This window comes from Hemicordylus capensis, chromosome 17, assembly GCF_027244095.1.
Source record: "Hemicordylus capensis ecotype Gifberg chromosome 17, rHemCap1.1.pri, whole genome shotgun sequence".
Taxonomy (NCBI): domain Eukaryota; kingdom Metazoa; phylum Chordata; class Lepidosauria; order Squamata; family Cordylidae; genus Hemicordylus; species Hemicordylus capensis.
The window spans coordinates 4,538,360-4,558,475 of NC_069673.1; the positions used below are offsets into that span (position 1 = coordinate 4,538,360).

The 20,116-nt window shown below is 51.1% G+C and overlaps 1 protein-coding gene across 2 annotated transcripts in view; it reads left to right on the forward strand.

Moving 5' to 3' along the window:
- Positions 1-11,805: 11,805 nt before the first annotated feature.
- Positions 11,806-20,116, forward strand: part of ARRDC1 (arrestin domain containing 1) — a 31,832-nt gene continuing 23,521 nt past the window's right edge. The window contains exon 1 of one of the 2 annotated variants that reach the window (XM_053281627.1): positions 11,806-12,213. In XM_053281627.1, coding sequence (XP_053137602.1) covers positions 12,096-12,213 — 118 coding nt within the window. In that variant the 5' untranslated portion in view covers positions 11,806-12,095. The remainder of the gene's footprint in view (positions 12,214-20,116) is intronic. The other variant, XM_053281626.1, reaches the window with a different exon arrangement.

Below are 20,116 nucleotides of genomic sequence, written 5' to 3' on the forward strand. Positions count from 1 at the left end.
TGTCTCACACAGCGGCCCACCTGATGCCTCCGGGGAGCCCACAGGCAAGAGGTGTGTGCCTACCCCCTCTCCTGCTGATGTTGCTCCCCTGCAACTGGGATTTGCAGGCTCCCTGCTTCTGAGCCTGGCGGTTCCCTATTACCATCATGGCTCGTAGTCACAGATTCCGTCGGGTACCCAACCGCGATGCGTGAACCTTGGTCTCTCTGGTCCCGACTCGCCCTCGTGACCGAAGCAAACGGCAAGCTCTTGGTGTCGAGGTCCAGCGCTTTGCAAACAGGAAGGCAGAGCTGGTGGATTCAGCCAGGGAAAGGGCCACAAGGCAGGGTCACCTGGTGGCGGGTGGTTCCGTTGGCACAGAATCAACCAAACAGCCTGCTGTGCTCTGCAGCCGGCTGCTGCAAGGGAGAGTTTATTTATAAAAACGCAGGCTCGGCCTTTCTCAGCAAGCCGAAGCAAATTGCTGGCAGCCGCCTCAATTGTCCCTTCTCGGCATGAATCGACTGTGTGGATTTCAGGGGAATCTACCTACGCGTCGTTCTCAAAGAAGGCAAGATTGGTCTGACAGAGTTGGAACGCATGTCGGAACGGGACGTGTTGGTCCACCTTCAGTGGGAAGGATCACAAAAGGGGCACCTTAAAGCGATTATTTATTCCGTCTCAGTTCTGTTCAGAGTGCTAGAAATGAGTCTTCCTCCCACCCCGCTACATTTGGCCCACAACAACCTTGTGAGGTAGGTTCGACAGAAACGGAGTGTCTGGCCCAAGCCTGCGGAAAATCTAACAACTGAGTTGGCACTCATTTTGTGCAAAATCCACTCTTGATTTCAAAACCCACCCACAAAAATCCTCAGTTCTCAAAATCCACCCACCCAGTCTCGGGGCAGCATCCGAGAAGGCCCGTTCCCGTGTGGCTAATGGACGAGCAGGTGGCTGCTGGAGACGATCCTCCCCAGATGTCCTCTGAAATACCCAGGGCCCACAACACCCATAATTCCCAGCCACAGTGGCCGATAGCCAGGGATCATGGGAATTGTAGGCCAACTTCTGCAAGTGGGCCAAAGTTCTAAGCCATAAGGTTCATCGCATAATCAGTCACATCACTTACTGAGTCAGACCCGGAGTCCATCAAGCTCAATGTTGTCTACACTGGCTGGCAGCCAAGGTTTTAGGCTCAGGGATCTTTCCCAGCCCTACCTGGAGACGCTGCCAGGGATTGAACCTGGGACCTTCTGCATGCCAAGCAGGTGCTCTTCCTCCCCAATTCCTTTCCGCTTGAGGCCGAACATGGAGTGATATATGAGCACATCCTAGCATGAAGCGGGTGTGCGGCGTTTGCAAGTACAATGTGAGGGTCCATTTTCACAAAACTTCCTTTCCATCCTGCTTCGTGTCTCCCCACTAGGGGGCAGCAGTGGAGCTTCTATCATACTCAGCTGGCTTGCAGTGTTATTACCATGATGACACCTGTGTCTGAGGCAGGTAAGGGTGTTAAGGTGATATGGGGAGGGGAGTTGTGTTTGTGCATAGCCAAAGATCTGCAGAACTGTGGAGCAGAAATGTCACCTCTTTCAGATGGTGCTGTGAATTCACTTGGGAGATTGCTAGCAAGCATGACTTGTCCCCTTAGCTAAGCAGGGTCCGGCCTGGTTGCATTTGAATGGGAGACTAGAAGTGTGAGCACTGGAAGATATTCCCTTCAGGGAATGGAGCCGCTCTGGGAAGAGCATTTCGGTTCCAAGTTCCTTCCCTGGCAGCATCTCCAAGATCGGGCTGAGAGAGACGCCTGCCTGCAACCTTGGAGAAGCCGCTGCCAGTCTGTGTAGACAATCCTGAGCTAGATAGACCAAGGGTCTGACTCAGTATATGGCAGCCTCCTAAGTTCCTAATTTGTATGCCTTGCTCCAGTTCTATATCGCTCTTCATTAAAATAATCCCAAAGCGGTTTACAATATAATTAAAACAGTGCACAATGGAAATGCAAATTAAAAGGACAAATATTTAAATAGAAAAATAATATCGCCATGTACACGTTTAAAAATGGATTAATTACAAGATCCTGTTGTAGCCGTTGCCCGGGATGAATTGGTCTTGTTTGGGGCAGTGAATATGGGGGTCAGAGGGAGACATTCTGCAGCAGTTCACTAGGGCTGGGAGAAGCCAGGAACCTATCCATAGGCAGGCACCCTACCAAAAATGTTTCTTTTAAAACAAAGCTTACTCAATGTAATTCGAGCTTTCTGTTCTTTGGCAAGGAGACTACAAAATAGAAATACATGCATCCACCCTAAAACGGCATCATTCCTTCAACTACCAGGTATGAAAAATGCATCCGTATGTAAACTGGGTATGTCTGTGCAGCAACATTATCAAAACAAGTTGGGTTTAAAGAAGCAATTAAATGCAGGATTACTTTTAAAGGGGGAGTTTTTCTAATAACGCAGCCACTGATTTGGCATATAGAGGGCCCATTCTTTATATGGGACAGTTGGAATTAGGCGGTGGATCTAATCCCTGGTTGCTCTAAGGAGCTAGGGGCATCAAAGTTTCATCATTTTTGAATTTTATACCTCACTTTCTGGGTTGAAAGCATCACAGAGTGACTCGTGGTAACTGAAACCACCATCAACTTAAAGCAAAACAATTTGTTCTTGTTTGCAAAGTTGATTGATGTTTGTTTTGACTGAGCGAAGCAATTTGCCATGTTTGTAAGGAACGCCCACTTTCCTCTGGAGAGAGGGTCCCTCGGGAGAGAGAACCCTTAAGGACTCAGAGAGAACCCTTAAGGACTCAGGTGTGCCGTATTGTATCTGTTTCAGGAAAGGAGAGCTGGTCCTGTGGTAAGGAGCACGAATTGTCCCCTTGGCTAAGCAGGGTCCACCTTGGTTTGCATTTGGATGGGTGACTAGATGTGAGTGTTGTAAGATACTAGGGGATGGGGTTGCAGCTTAGTGGTGGAGCATCTGCTTTGCATGTAGAAGGCCCCAGTTTCAATCCCTGGCAGCATCTCCAGGTAGGGCTGGGAGAGACTTGTGCCTGAAACCTTGGAGAGCCGCTGCCAGTCAGTGTAAACAGTGCTGAGCTAGACGGACCAACGGCCTGACTCAGTATATGGCAGCTTCCTCTACCTGTGCTTTGAACGGCCATTGAAAAAAATGCCCCTGTATTGTCCTAGTCCAGTGGCCCCCCAACCTGGGTGGCCAGATTGTGCCAGACTACAACTCCCAGCATCCTCTGCTGCTGCGGCAGGGGGTGATGGGAGTTGTAGTCAAGCGGCATCTGGGGACCCAACGTTGAGAAAGGGACCCTACCCTCGCCTTGTGGTTCTTTCTCTCCCGCAAGGGTAGGACAGGCTGTGCCTCCTCTGCAAGGTAGAGGATCACCTGATGAATCATAGGACCAATTTCCTGCTCTCCTCACTGAAGTTCAATGCAGTGAGCCGGACACCAGGAGGTGCTCCTCATCGCCTTGAGTCACACTGCCCTGCTGGAGAGGCCCTGTCGACGGCTTTGTGCCTCACCCTTCCCACCTGTGAAATGGAGAGAGTGACACTGGTCTGTCTCATCATCACAGGATCCCAGGTGCTTGACTGTCCCCTCAACAGGTTCCTGACTCGTCATTTTTACGTCCATCATATGATTTCAGCTGGTTTAGCAACCGGTTCAGAAGTCCCAACGGGCCGCCCTGAAAGTGTTTTCTTTAAGTTCTGCAATTCATTCCGCCCCCCACAACAAATTTATCTCTCACCGTTCCTCCTTTTGACTCTCCGACAGCATATTAGTGGCGATGCCAGGAAGAGAACTTGGAATCTTTTTGCAGGCGCTCTTCCCAGAGTGGCCCCATCTCTCTAAGGATCATATCTTGCAATGCTCACACCTGTGATCTCCCATTCAGATGCATTCCAGGGCAGACTCTGCTTAGCAAAGCAGACAATCCAGGTTTCTTACCACACGACCCGCTCTCCTCCCACATTGGAGCAGTGGCCCTCCCCCTGCTAAATACCAGAGAATCGCCACTTTACAAAGGTGCCCCTTCGCTCAGTTAGCAGAGATCGAAACGCTCAAGCCACAAAACGAGACGGCGAATCGAACGCATTGAGCCGCTCTGATTATTACACTCATTCAGAGGCAGAGTGCTGAGACGAATACGACGAATATTTATATATTGCTTTCCAACCAAAATCCCCCCAAACCAGAGATGTAGCGATAATTGAGCGAAAGGCTTCAAAGAATCCACCCCCAGCTCCTGAGGGCCCTCCGGCTTCACTCCTCCCTATTTTCATCATTATCTCCCTCACTCCAAGGGGCCACCAGAGAGAGGGGTGAACACGGGCCCTCTCTCCCCTAGCTGTGCCCCTGTATACTGCTCTGGGCTCTCTGGACGAAGAGTGGAGCATACATGCAAAAATAAAATAAAAAGTTTGTTTTTTTCTCTTTTCTAACCCTGTAAATAAGTACATCAAAGTGTTCTATTTAATCGCGAGTATTCAAGAAGCAGCCACCGAATGGTGCAGCAGGGAAGTAACTTGCCTAGAGAGCAAGAGGTCACCGGTTCGAATCTCCCCGCTGGGGTATGTTTCCCAGACTATGGGAAACTCCTATATTGGGCAGCAGTGATATTGGAAGATGCTGAAAGGCATCATCTCATACTGCGCGGGGGGATGCAATGGTCAACCCCTCCTGTATTCTACCAAAGACAACCACAGGGCTCTGTGGGTGCCAGAAGTTGACACCGGCTCGAGGGCCTAACTTTACCTTTGCCTTTATTCAAGAAGCATGTCTCATGTTTACACTTGAATGTATATTGGGATGTCTTACGTAATGAAGTACACTGAACTTTAAAAAGAGATTGCCAGTGAGGTGATGTCACGATGATGCCGTAACCGGATCGGTTCAACGCGTACTCGTCCAACGGCATTTATTAGAGGCCTCGAGGGCAGTCATGTGGGAGGGACCGGTTTCATGGCAAGGAGTTGCTGTGCTAAATGGTGAACCCTGGAATGACACAGAGGTGGAGAGGGGAGACGCTGGCACGTCATCTGAGTCACGGTTCAGCTCCAGGACTTGTTATCACAGCTAAGTGAGCAAAGAGGCCACCTTTTAAAGTGGTGATTTTCTTTGTTTATTGAGTAGGGGGAGAGCAACTGGCCCTATCCGTCCCCAGCACAGCATCCCTCCAGTGGCTGTTGCTGGTGTCGATCTTCTGTTTCTTTTTTTAGATTGTGAGCCCTTTGGGGACAGAGAGCCATTTTGTGCATTTATTCATAACTATGTAAACCGCTACACCTATCTATGTTTCTCCTCACAACAACCCTGTGAGGTGGGCAAGGCTGAGAGAGAGATGACTGGTCCAGAGTCTCAGAGTGAGTTTCATGGCCCCACAGGGATTTGAACTCGGTTTCCCCAGTCCTCGTTCAACACTCTAACACTCTAGCATTGGCTTCCCACAGAGCTTAGCGATGGAACAGAAAGATATATTAGAAAACATTGTGCAATCGTCATGCTTCTTATATATATATTTACATGGACTTATAGAAAAAGGAATGATAGGTATTAATGTTGTAATTTGTTTTCTAATTACTGATAAGAAGCAACCACTGCTTATTACAAATAAATTTGTTTTGCAGACCATCCCTTAATCTTACGGACTCTGTCAAATGAAGCCTTATCTACGCAATGTGTTCAATGCACATACAGTCTGCGTATGCCTGTTCAGAGCGATATGCAAGTACAGTTGTACTGAAAGGTGGAGCCGGTCTTGTGGTTTGGATGACTGATTGATTAAGTGGTGTCAAGTCGGTGTCGACTCTTAGCAACTTATACAAAACTATGGTGCGACCACACTTGGAGTCCTGCAAACAATTCTGGCCACCACATCTTAAAAAGGACATTGTTGAACTGGAGAAGGTGCAGAAGAGGGCAACCAAGATGATCAGGGGCCTAGAGCACCTTCCTGATGAGGCAAGACTACAACACCTGGGGCTTTTTAGTTTAGAAAAAAGACGACTGCGGGGAGACATGATAGAGGTCTATAAAATCATGCATGGCGTGGAGAAAGTGGATAGAGAGAAATTCTTCTCCCTCTCCCATAACACTAGAACCAGGGGTCACTCCATGAAATTGATTGCCAGGAGGTCTAGGACCAACAAACGGAAGTACTTTTTCACACAACGCGTGATCCACTTGTGGAACTCTCTGCCACAGGATGTGGTGACAGCCAACAACCTGGATGGCTTGAAGAGGGGTTTGGATGACTTCATGGAGGAGAGGTCTATCAAGGGCTACTAGTCGGAGGGCTGTGGGCCACCTCCAGCCTCAAGGGCAGGGTGCCTCTGAGTACCAGTTGCAGGGGAAGAACAGCAGGAGAAAGGGCATGCCCTCACCTCTTGCTTGTGGGCTTCCCAGAGGCATCTGGTGGGCCACTGTGTGAAACAGGAGGCTGGACTAGATGGGCCTCCTTGGGCCTGATCCCACAGGGCTGTTCTTATGTTCTTATGTTCAACTGCATAGAGAGATTCTCTCCAGGATGATCCGTCTTCCACTTGGCCTTGAAGGTCTCTCAGTGGTGCATTCATGGCTGTCGTCATTGAGTCCATCCACCTTGCTGCTGGTCATCCTTTTCTTCTCTTTCCTTCCACTTTCCCCAGCATGATGGACTGCCAGTCTGTGTAGACAATACTGAGCTAGATGGACCAAGGGCCAGACTCGATATAAAGCAGCTTCCCATAGCTCAGTGATAAAGCATCTGCTTAGCATGCATAAGGTCCCAGGTCCGATCCCTGACAGCCTCTTCAGGTAGCTCTGGGATGGGCTCCTGCCTGAAACCTTGGAGAGCTGCTGCCAGTCAGTGTAGATGATCCTGAGTTAGAGGGACCAAAGGTCTGACTCGGTTTGGCAGCTTCTTATGCTCCTAATGCAGGTAGAGTGGAGGGACCCTTCGTATCTGTGTTCTGCATGCTCAGTAGCCACAGCCGGAAACGTTCTGGGTGGCCCGAGTCCTGCCAGAGATAGAGGGTCCGAAGGGTGATGTTTCCGGGAAGGCAAGTCAAAGAATGGGGCGCTCTTTCTCTAGAGAACTGCACCAGATTGATACACAGACTCAGTGAAGGGTGGCCACAGGCAAGAGGGAACTGAACTTGTGCTAGAGCCATCGAAAAACACCTCTCTGCTAAGAGAGGAGGGCCAAGCAAAGGAAGGGATGATGGAAGTGTTCTGTGGGACTCAAAAGCTTGCTCATTGCTTTGTGGCACTTTCGTTAATCTTGATAAACACGTTTCTCTTGAGTTCTCACGCTGACATGCTAAGTCATTCCATTCACGCTCCAGTGTTGCTCAAATAGACTGTTGACCACAATGCCTTGAGGCTGAACAGCTGGCTTGAAGAAGAGCTCTCCTGAGCCTGCAAGCTTGTTCGCTTCTTGGTAACATTTTAGTTGGTCCTAATCCAGAGATTCTGCTACCATTTCATTTGGAAAAGCTAATGGGCACAGCATACTGATTTCAAAAACCCAGCCAGATATTTCTGGCTGTAGTTTATGATAGACCCGTTGCCTAAGATCCTTCTAGCTGATGACTGGAGTGGCCTCAGGGTCCTGAACTGGTCCCGAGGTTTGTGAGTTGTGCAGTGCACACCTGCAGTCAGATGATCTCAGCTGCTTTCTGCACTGGAGGTGCTCAGAGATTAATACAGGCAAAAGTATGTAAATGTGCCCTTGACGAATAGCCCTGGAGGCAAACAGTGCAGAAAGATCAGCAGGCATTGGCCAGTGCCAGATTCCCGGACTGCCTCCCCTTTGTTTCAGTTTGCCATGCAAATGTTTCAGCCTGCTGTGTCATAATCCCAAGGAGACTGCTGAGGAAAGCTTTCCCTGAATGGTAAAAACCAAAGGCCAGATGTCTCTTGCTAATTTAGGAGAGATGGGTTTTGGGTTGGTTTTGCCCTTTCTTAAAGGACAGAGACATTCTCCTGTTGTAGAACATGCTTCTGATCATGGCAGTCACGGTCAATACATAAAGAAGGGCCTGTGAGAAGTAAAAGATTCTGCTCTGTGTACCTGAATACTACAACAACAACAACAAATATTTATATACTGGTCTTCAACCAAGGTTCTCAAAGCAGTTTACATAGAAAAAATAAATAATACCTAAATAAGATGGTCTCCTGTCCCCAAAGGGCTCACAATCTAAAAAGAAACATAAGGTTGACCCCAGCAACAACAGCCCACTGGCGGGATGCTGTGCTGGGGCTGGATAGGGCCAGTTGCTCTCCTCCTGCTAAATAAAAGAGAACCACCACTTTAAAAAGATGGCTCTTTGCTCAGTTAGCTGGGGATAGTGAATGACCCAAGATTTGTGTTGTGGCACATCGCCTGGAAACAAAACCTTCCCGTTTTCCGAACCTGGGAAGGCTTTAAAGAAGGGCTTCTCAAACCCGGGACCCCCACAGTGGCAGGACTACAATGCCCATCTTCCCTGGCTGGTGTGTGTGTGTGTGTGTGTGTGTGTGTGATGGGATTTGTAGTCCTGCAACATCTCGGGGCCCCAAATTGTGAAGCGCAGCTTCAAAGGGTTGGAGGTCTCCCTACCCCCAGTGGGAATTAATTATTTATCAATCAATCAATCAATCAATCATTCGCAATAAAACCCCCAAGCTTCTCTGTTGGGGAGTTTCTATCGCCCCCTTTTTGACTTGGCTTCCATCTGGTCATGGCAGTAAATAAATTCTGAGAGTGCCTGGCAGGGAGGGCTTCTTCTGATGCGGCTGGACCATTTTATTACCGTAACTAGCAGGCTCTTCCTGGAAAATGAGTCAGTGGTCTACTCAGGAGGCCTTATTACCTGCTGCGGGAAATGGCGAAGAGAGGCTATTCTCTGAAGAAGAGAATGCTTATGCAGCCCTAGATTCATTTCAGCCTCCCTCTTCAACCGGTTTTGCCAACAGCTTGTTAGCCCGGGCAGCTAAAAAATAGAGCCTCTCTATCCAAAAGCACGATACCTCTAAAAATAGCTTTGATTAGTCCTTGTAGCAACAGGGCTTGTGACAGTGGAACAAAAAAACTTCTCACTTAATTGGTGTGTATTCCCTCTTACAGCCACCTAATGGCTCAGCAGGGAAGTCACTTGCCTAGGGAGCAAGAGGTTGCTGGTTCGAATCCCTGCTGGTATGTTTCCCAGACTATGGGAAACACCTTTATCAGGCAGCAGTGATCTAGGAAGGTGTTGAAAGGCATCATCATCTCATACTGTGTGGGAGGAGGCAATGGTCAACCCCTCCTGTATTCTACCCAAGACAACCCCAGGGCTCTGTGGGTGCCAGGAGTCGAACTCAATGGCACACTTTACTTTAAGACCTATCACCAGCTTGGCTACATACAATATTCTGCAAAGCACACACAATTTGTAAGTAGCTGTGTGGTCCATTGGAAGAAGAAGACAAATCCAATAAGTTACAGAACAGTAATACCTTTTAAAAAATAAATAAATGACCCAGTCAAGAGTATCAAGAGTCAACTATGGGTTTGGGATTTTTCCTAACCAGCCAAATGCCCACCTAGGATTCTTGTTGTCATGGTAATAATTAATTCAAGGAATGTGAGCCTTTAAGCCTGTTGGGGAAACCTCCATCTGACACTCAGATGTACGGGTGGGAGTTGCTGGGGGTGGTGATGAGAGAAATGCTCTCTACATATGCTCAGAGACACCTCTCCCAGTGACTTCACATGCAACTGTTGATGGATACGAAGATGATGGATATTTAGATACTCCTTTTCAACCCAAGTCCCCAAACCGGTTTGCGTAGATATACATGCATAAATATTCTGTCCCTCTACCGATGACTTCACATGTCTTGGAGGTATGCCCTGGTACTTAAGAGATTAGCCGTGGTGCAGATTAAGTCTGGGTTCCTTGTACCATTGGCAAGATGGAAACGGAAGGGAGTCAGGAAAGCCAAAATAAATGTTATCCCAGCAAGAAAATAGTGTGTGGGTCTCGCTCCACCTGTAGGATTTCTGCCTGCTGTGCAACCCTTATGTGTGTTTGCTTGCAAGATCCGTACAGCACTTTCCAGTCATATTAGTCAGTTCTCTATGTGGTTCATTTCATGAAATCTGGGGGGTTCCTAACCTTGAGCCCCCTTGGCTGGGGATGATTGAGGCTATAGTCTAACCACATCTTCATGCTAACAAACGCTCCACCTATTGGATTTCTGCCCTCTGTGCAGCCCTTACGTGTGTATTTGCTCACAAGATTCATATAGCGCTCTTCAATCATACTGGTTCTCCATGGGGTGCATATTATGAAATCTGGGGGTTCCTGAATTTGAGTCCCCAGACATGGTTGGACTACAACTCCCATCACCCCCAGCCACAATGGTCAAAGGATGATAGGAGTTGTGGTCCAACCACATCTGGGGACTCAAGCTTGGGAACCCTTGATGTAATCCACAAAAGTTGCTGGATCATTCAAACCATTAAAAATCTCAGTATCAGCGTTAAAACTTTTTAACTAAAAGGCCTGATTAAAAGGGACACCCTCAGCCGTTTCTTAAAAGCCAGCAGAGATGGTAAAGTGGTCTCGCTCTTTGGGTAACACCGGAGACCAACCAGGCTGCTGCATTCTGCGCCAGTTGCAGCTTCTGAACTATGTACAAAGGCAGCCCCACGTAGAGTGCATTGCAGTAGTCAAGCCTGGATGTTACCAGCATATGCCTGCAAAGAAGTGTTTATATTTTTAAAAGTAAATACAAATCAAGGTTTTTTTTTGTTTATTATATTTGGGCACTGCCCCAAACTTCCGACTCCGGGCGGCTTACAGAGACATAAACAGATGATTCAAAATAAACAAATGATTGAGACAGAAATACAGTTATTTTAAATTGCTTTGCAGGGTTTCAACGGTTTCACACGAGCGTCTGTGCTTTTAATTTGTAAGCCACCCAGAGATTTTCTATGGGGTGGTATATAAACAGGAAAAATAAATAGATAAATGTTCACCACTGGTTTAAGGTTGTTTGTCTCCAGAAATGGACACAGTTGCTGGCCTATCAGGTGAACCAGAGCAGAGAATCACATTCAAAAGGTGTCTCTTTGCTCAGCTGGTCTGCCCCGGCATGACGGTAGACTGCTCCTAAAGAGGGAGGCTCCATCCAGGGGCTCCCCATCATGACAGAGCTGTGCCTAAGTGTTAGCGTGTGCGCTGCCATAGACGGTCCTTGAATTTGTAAGAGTAGAGGCATGAGGAAGAGCGGGTCTTGTGGCAGCAAGCATGAATTGCCCACTTTGCTAAGCAGGGACTGCCTTGGTTTGCATTTGGATGGGAGACTACATGAGTGGGCATGGTAAAATATTCCCCTTCAGGCAGGGCTGCTCAACCTAGGACCCTCCCGCTGCTTTTGGACTACAACTCCCATAATCCCCAGCCACAGTAGCCCATAGCCAGGGATGATGGGCGTTTATTTACATTTACTGTAGGTTCACATCTGCAGAAGGACCGAAGTTGAGCAGCCTTGCCTCTTAGGGGATAGTGGGGGTGCTCTGGGAAGAGCACCTGCTTGCTTGCTTGTAGGAAGTTCCCAGTTCCCTCCCTGGCAGCATCCCCAGAAAGGGCTGAGAGAGCCTCCTGCCCGCGACCGTGGAGAAGCCGCTGCCAGCCTGGGTAGACAATCCTGAGCTGGATGGACCAAGGGTCTGACTCGGGATATGGCAGCTTCCTGTGTCCCCACTGGGGCGCCCATCATCATCAGGCCAGGCGCCTCCCGCCGCCGGCGCGGGATTCCAGAGGCGCGGAGCTGTCCCGGGCGCGGGGGGCGGAGAAATGGGCCGGCCCTTGAAGGGGCTGGCCAGTGGCGGCAGCGGCGGCAGCAGCAGGCCGCCCTCCGAGGCAGCAGGTAGAGCCAGCGAGCGGCACTGCTGCGACTGTGCTGTGTCGCCCGCAGTTCCGCCCGGCGAGGCAGAGGAGCAGAGCGCTGCGTAAAAGCGCCGCGCAAAAGCGCGCCCGGCTCGGCAGCCGCAGGGAGGAGGAGAAGGAGAGGAGAGCGAGGGAGAGGAGGAGATCGGCAGCGCAGCGGCGCCAGGCCTCCGTCGGCCCCGGCCCGGCCATGGGGAAGGTGCAGCTCTTCGACATCCGCCTGGGCGAAAGCCGCGTCGTCTACAGCCCTGGCGAGCCGCTGGCAGGCACCGTCACCGTCCGCCTGGCGGGCGCCCTCCAGTTCCGCGGTAAGCTGGCACGGAGGGAGGGAGGGTCGTCTGCCCGCCCCCCTGTTCGCCAGCCCTCTTCGGCCAAGAAGTGCCGGGGCTCACTGCCTTAGCAGGCAGGCAGGCAGGCAGGCAGGCGGGGGCGCCCCTCCTCTTTCTTCTTCTCCTCCTCCTCCTCCTCTTGTCTTCCTTCTCCTCTAGAGCAGGGTTCCTTAACCTGGGGTCTCCAGATGAGGCTGGACTACAGTCCCCATCACCCCCTGCCCTGGCCTCTGTGGACTGATGGGAGTTGTCGTCCAACCCCCTCTGAGGACATAAGCTTAAGAAACCCTGCTCTAGAGAGAGCCTTATAATTATTTTTTTTAATAAGGTTGTGGGGCTCACACTGTCCTAGCACCTGTTGGGGGGGGCTCCTTATTCCTCCCCCCCCTGCTGTGTGCTCTAATTCTCAACACTCCTCTAGAGAAAGCATTTTCTATTTAACAAACAGACAGGTGCTGGGGTTCAGGCCCTCTGCTCTCTAGGTGCCTTTCGCAAATAGGTGCTGGAGCTCACACTGTCGTGGCCAGCAGAGGACTCCTCCTTTCCCTGCCTCCTCTCTCCAGCCTTCTTATCCCTCTGGTTCAAGCCATAAAATGGGGGAAGAAAGGTGCTGGGGCATAATTGGCAGCCACATTTGCCTGACTCTGGCTTCCTTTCCGCTTCCGCCTTCTTCTTAAGACCCTTTTTTCAAGAGGAGACTCCATAAGCTGTTCTCTGATGTGCCAAGGAAGGGGGTGTGGGTGTGAGAGAATCTGGGGCTGTGGAAATACCCTCTGCCTGTCCTCAGAGGCACGGGCCCCCTTCTTTTTGCCCGTTCCAGGTGGAATTAAATTCAGGGGGTTTGTGGGGTGGGCAGAGCTCTTGAGTGTCGACCCACACCCCTCGATCTGTAAAGAGACTTTTCTGTAGGGTTGCTGGGGGTGTGATTTCTCCCCGGATCCCTCCATTTTTCTCTTTCCCAGACCTTACCACTCCTTCCTGGCTGTGTCCACCGTGGCGGGGAAGAGCTGAAACTTGTTTTCTGATGATGGATGGTGGGAGGAACAAATTCTCCCAGAATACAGGAAACCCCCCACTTGCTTGGCTTGTCTCAACCGCATTCCTTCAAAGGGGAGTGTCCCGAGCTGAATTTTCAGCTTGGCTCTGGAGACGTGTGGCCTTGTGACAGGTGAGACAGAAAGAGTGTCTCTGAGCATAGGAAGAGGGCGTTCTCTTTCTCCCTCTCCCTGAATCCCCTTGTGTTTTGCACAGCTGAGATTTTGTAGGCAGTGCTTCCAAGTGGGAGGGAGTGACCGGCACCCAGAGACCTTAAAAATCTTGCCCGTGTGTGTTGATGGGGTGTGTGGCTTCTGGAAGCTGCCTGCTGGAGTCAGGCCTTTGGTCCAGCTAGCTCAGTGTTGTCTACACTGACTGGCAGTGGCTCTCCAAGGTTTCAGGCAGGAGTCTTTCCTGGCCTTACCTATGGAGTTTGATGCTTGGGTTTCACGTGCAGTGATGGTGACTCTGTCAAGTAACACTGCACGCTGCTGGGGTTTATGCTAGCACTTGCAGAATAAATTAAAGTAGATGGCACCAATTTCCACATCACATTTCACTTTTTGATGATTGCCTAGGCCAGGCAACTTTGGATCCCCAAATGCTGTTGGACTGCAACTTCCATCATCCACAGTGACTTCGGGCTGGGGGTGATAGGAGTATCTGGGTTTGGGAACCCCTGGCCTAAGATGTGAAAAATGGGTGAACGAACTTGTGTGCAGGCACTTGAGACTGTATCTTAGCCAGGGTTAGATCCTGCTTTCTCCTGGGCTGTTGACCCATTACAGTGTGTACACGACACAAACGCACACAGTTTTGTGTGAATGGCTATACATACATGGGTCCAGTTTAAAAGTCGGCATCGGGACTACTGGAGAGCACAGATCATGTGGGCTGCTAGATGTGTGCTGAATGTAACGTGCGAATAGTCTGACCCGGGTTAAGGCAATGCGTGTCTTGGCTGATGAAGCTGAACTTCGTCTCAGTGGAGAAGTGTCCTGGGCCAAAAGCCGAGTCGTGTTTGCAGAATCGGTGTCGGTGGCAGCCCTCACCCGAAAGCTTACCTTGGCTGTTTTGAGCTTTGAATCAACTTTTCTGCCCTTTTGAGGAACTGCTCTGGTTTCGGTTCTCTTTGCCTTGCAGAGAAAGAGGCTGAGCTGAGCTGTGCTCCGTGGTGGGTTTTGCAGGAGTTGAGAGCAGCTGACTGTGGGCGTTGGGTGGCATGTTGATTTATGGAAATGAAGAAGTGGGGCTGACCAAAGCAGCTTGCCAGAAGGTGTGTCTCCCTCTTGCGAGAAAACAAGTAGAACAGTGCAATCGGGAATCTCTGGGGCAGATGCTGGAGTGGGGATATGGATCTGAGGGGCAGTGCATTTCAGAATAGAGCTGAAAGCCAGGAGTGTGCACCTCATGGTTCGGTCAGATTGGGGAGGGTGTGTGTCTCTGGTTGCGGTTGGACTACAACTCCCATCATCCACAGTGATTGCCAGGCCTTGTGACTGTGGGCGATGGAAGTTGTAGTCTGACTTCGAGGTTGGGGACATCTGCATTTTTCTCCAATCCCTTGCTCTCTAGCGGAAATTTGCTCTGCCTTTTCCAGACATGGTTACATCTCCTCTTTTAAGCTGGGGTTCAAGGTTCTTCGGCTGCTCTTACCTCTGGTTGCTGAGAAACGGCACTCTTATCTCTTCTTGGGAATGTTGGGCTGCCTTGCAAAAATCCAAGAAACAACACAACACACCCCCCACACACACACCTTTGCTTGGCCTGCTACAAAATCTCCAAGGAGTGTGTGTGACTCAGTTGCTGAGAACCAGGGGCATCACTGTGGGGTGGAGTGGGGGGGGGGTGGCCAGTGGGTCTCAGGCTGCCGATTAATAGCTCAGAGCCCCAGAATGTCTTGGCCACCTCCTTCCTCGAATCGGTTCTGTGGCCTCCTCGAATCGGTCAGTTGCTCGCTCCTCGCCTCTGTCTCTTCCCTCAAAGGGCCTATACTGAGGAAAAGGCCACTCTAGCCCTCTTTATGGCATTTGTCTCCCCTCCAGTTTAATTACCGTGTTTACCCCACTAGAAGCAAGCTTTGAATGTAAGATGACCCGCTTAAAAATAGAGCTTAATTCAGGTTGTTATACCTCTGTTTCCCTGGGAGGAACAGGATCCTGCATTTTAGACACCCCCACACACATACACCTGTCTTAACATCAACAAACTTGGAACTAGTCTTGGATTCAGGTAAAGACGGTATCAGAAAAGGGGCTTTTCTGGGAACACTTCCCTGTACTGACTGAATGCTGAATTTCCCCTCATTGGATCCTTTAAGGACACACACACACACACACAAACACACACACACACACCGGCCAGGTGTGCTTGTTCCCCCTCTTGATCCTAGAGGGTGTCCAGGGCACACCTGGGGTGATGCTGTGAATGTCGGGATGCATCCTACAGAGGCCACTTCCTGGGGTCTGCACCCAACTTTTCTAGCATGTGGGGAGAATTTCCTCTCCGCTCAATTCCCCCTCCTCGGTTTGCGGGCAGACGGTGAATAAAAACAGTGGCACCTTTTCGGCTGGCCGCTTTGGAGGCTGCTGAGCTGGCATTTGGGGATTTGCCCGTGTGGAAGGAGGCTCTTCCCCGGCCGGCTGGTGAGGCGGTGGGGCATGGTCGCTGAGGCCAGCGTGCAGGCAGGCGGGTTCGAGGAGGCATGCCCCAGGAGACGGGCACCTGCCTGGCTCATCTCTAAGCCGTCTGTGTTGGGTTAGTGGCTGCCTGGCAGATACGTGGTGTAGTGGTTAGAGTGCTGGACTAGGCCCGGGGAGACCCGAGTTCAAATCCCCATTCAGCCATGAGACTAGCTGGGCCAGTTGCTTCTCTCTCAGCCTAACCTACTTCACAGGGTTGTTGTGAAAGAGAAACTCAAGTATGTAGTACACCGCTCTGGGCTCCTTGGAGGAAGAGCAGGATATAAATGTAATAATAATAATAATAATAATAATAATAATAATACATCCTTGGCCATTAGAGCTGGTCTTGTGGTGGCCAGCCAGGCTTTCCCCCTTTGCTGAGCAGGGTCTGCCTTGGTTTGCATTTGGATGGGAGACGGCATGGGAGCACTGCAGGCTATTCCCCTGAGGGGATGGGGCCGCAGGGGCCCCCAGATTCCGTCCCTGGCAGCATCTCCAGGGAGGGCTGTGAGAGACGCTTGCCTGGAACTTAGGAGAGCCGCTGCCCGTCAGTGTAGACAAGACTCAGCGCGACGGACCCAGGGTCTGACTCGGTGCAAAGCAGCTTCCTGTGCTGAATATTTTTCTCCCACCGATCAGGGCCATGGAATGGATCATCGGCCATAGATCCAGGTTAGGTAGCAGGAACTGAGCAACCCGGGAGAAGGAGATGCTGGTAGAGGCGGCCGGCCAGGACCACCCACCTTCCCTCCCCGGCTCCGAGGCGGGGATGGCTTTGGGTGATGGTAGCCGCTCAGAGCCGGGAAAGGACCTTGTTGATCCAGCGGCTCCTGCAGCAGGCGGCTTTTGGGCAGGGGATTGCCAAGGCCAGCCGCCCTGCAGACCCCCCCCCGGTCCGGGTGTGTCTGTCCCTTCCAACCCTGCTGGCTGTTCTTGTCCTCTCTCGAGGTTTGTTGCTGTGCAGGGTCAGGCTGGCGTAGGATAAATCCATAGGGGGCTGCTGTATGCTGAGTCAGGCCCTTGGTCTATCCACCTCAGTGTTGTCTGCACTGACTGGCAGCGGCTCTCCAAGCATTAATTTCCTGGCCCTACCTGGAGATGTGGTCTGGAGGACTTGAAGCTAGGGCCTTCTGCCTGCAAAGCAGGCGCTCTTCCGCTGAGCTACAGCCCACATGCACAAGTCGATGAAGCTGCCTTATACCGAGTCCGACCCTTGGTCCATCTAGCTCAGCACTGTCTACACTGACCGGCAGCGGCTTCTCCAAGCTTGCAGGCAGGAGTCTTTCTCAGCCCGAGCGGCAGATGCTGCCAGCCAGGGATCCCCCTTGCCAAGTAAGTGCTCTCCTCTTAAGCTATGGCCTCACTTCCTACCTCACAGGGAAGGCGTGAGGGTGAAATGGGAGAGAACCACAGATGCTGCCTTGGTCTGATCAGTTGTCCTACGGCGTTTCTGGAGTGGCGAATAGAACCGCCTTCCGTTGGTGACGGTTGTGTTTTGAGCTCAGATTGGATCTTCCCGGAAGTTGGGTCAGTGAAGGTTAGTCCGTCACCCGTTCGCACCTGCTGCCGTCCACTTGATGATGAATGCATGGGCGGATCAGCCTTTAAGTGTCCACGGGAAAGTCTGAACTGAAGCCTCAAGCCAAAATCTGGGTACCTGAGATTCAAAGATTAAGGCTGAGGTCCAGTTCTGGTGAGTAACCAAAATATCAAGCGTCTGGTGGCGCCCCCTGGTGGCGCAGTGGTAAAACTGCTGCCCTGTAACCAGAAGGTTGCAAGTTCGATCCTGACCAGGGGCTCAAGGTTGACTCAGCCTTCCATCCTTCCGAGGTCGGTAAAATGAGTACCCAGAATGTTGGGGGGCAATATGCTAAAAATCATTGTAAACCGCTTAGAGAGCTCCGGCTATAGAGCGGTATATAAATGTAAGTGCTATTGCTATTGCTATTGCTATTAAATCTGCCTGTCTAATCGAAGGTTACACATTGATCTGGGAGGAAGGTCCCATTGGGCTTACTGGAGAATAGGCCACCATGTGCTTGCACGGATGACCACGAGCCTGAAGAAGCGTTCTTGGAAACCCGGAAGGTTGCGTACTCCGGGGCGATATTTTAGTGGGCCCCAAGACAGAAACGGCCTTACTTCCGTGTCTTTCTGTGTTTCTCTTTCTCGGGGGTTCACAGAATTCCGAACGATGCTTTTGAGGAACGTGTCCGCTGTCTGGCGCTAGGCAGCGGAAACAGGAATAGCTGAGGTCAGGCTAGCCGGGAGGCTCCTAAACATCACGTTGGATTAATCCATTTTCTGTTGGAAAGCTGCAAATCTGCGTTGGTGGAGCCAGAGTGTCTGTGGCTGAGAGGGGGTGACTGTCGAAACTAATCTCTCTGGGGGACCTTCTGCTGTCTTCTGTACAAAAAGGAAAGCGCTTGGCAGGGAGAGAGGACAAAAGCTGAAACCAGTCAGCAGATCTTGGCTGTGATTAGGCATTCAACTTAGATTTGCCGTTGACTCTGGGATCTAGGAGTGGAGAAAGCAGAGCCGAAGTGCTGGCTTCCCCGGAGGTGGTGGTGGTGTTATCCCCTGATCATTTGGAGGGTATTTGCATCACCCCGTGATCGTTTAAGAGAGGCGAGTTGGTCTTGTGGTAGCAGGCATGAATTCTCCCCTTTGCTAAGCAGGGTCCACCTTGGTTTGCATTTGGATGGGAGACTACATGCGTGAGCCCTGGAAGGTATTCCCCTTAGGGGACGGGGCTGCTCTGGGAAGAGCACTTGCCTGCAGAAGGTTCCAAGTTCCCTCCCTGGCAGCATCTCCAAAATAAGGCTGAGAGAGACTGCAGCCTGCAACCTTGAAGAAGCGGCTGCCAGTCTGTGTTGACAAGACTGAGCTCGATGGACCAAAGGTCTGACTCAGTATGTGGCAGCTTCCTATGTCCCTAGATAAAAAGCAGCCTGGTGGCCTGTCCACATCCCGTGTCGATGAGCAGCTCTGCGGAAGAGGAGGAGGAATCGTGGAGATTATAGAGTTTATCCCACTCTGCCTCCGAGTCTGGAGGTTATGTTTAGCCTCACGCCAACCCTGTGAAGTAGGCTAGGCTGAGAGATGTGTGACTGGCTCAGAGTCGCCCTGTGAGTCTCATGGCTGAATGGGGATTTGAACTCGGGTCTCCCCGGTCCTAGTCCAACCATCTAACCACTACACCACATGGAATGCGTCCTGATATAGAAAAGAAATGCTGCTCGCCATCCTGACGTGAGCAGTTCTTTAAGGTCTGGTTCTCGGAGCGGTAAAGGTGTATCTGGACTGTACCACTTGAGACTGTAGGGGTGCAGACGCCTCTTTCATGCTGTTCGGTGCTGCTCTCTCCCGCTCTTGGGAGGCTGGGTGAGACTTCTCTGTTCCAGCTGGCTTCTTGGAGAAGAGTTGTGCGATTGCTCATGGCGTGTGGCTTATCATGACGCTGTGTTAGGTGTCTCCTCCTGTTCTGCTTGAAGCGCTGCATCATGGTTTTGGGAGTCTTGGGGATGAATAAGCGAAACCAGAGTTCCATGATGTGTTAGCAGACCAAGTGTGCCTCTATCCCAGGGGTGCACAACCTTTGCTCTCCTGGACTACAGCTCCCATAATCCCTGGCTATTAGCCACTGTGGCTGGGGATGATAGGCGTTGTGGTCCAAAAGCAGCTGGGAGGCTGACGTTGCAGGGACCTGGTCGACACGACCAGTCTTGAAAACCGGCTGGGCGTTGGTTTAACTTGCTTGTGTACCGTGGGACTTGAAGTTGTGCGAGGGTGCTGAGGATTTCATTGGCCGCCCCTGCACAGCCAGATGGTTCCTAGAGTTCCTTGGTGGGGAAACCAGGCCGTCCATGAGGACCAGGAACTTGCTTAGATCAGTTAAGGCTGTCTTGACTTTTTGTGCGGCAGCGGCGGCAGCGGCCTCTGGGTCCAGCCCCAAATGGGTGCTGTTTGAGCCAGAAGTGAACGGCACCCAGACGCCTGTTGTATTAGCGGTTGCTCCTTCTCTTTTGCCTCCTCTCCCTGGCTTCCGACAAGTTCACTAACACCACATTCCTGACTGGCAGCTCTGAAGTGGCTGCAGTTCCTCTGCCTTTGGGGAGCGAGCTGTGAGAGTTGTCTCCGCTGAAAGCGAAGCCTCTAGGCCG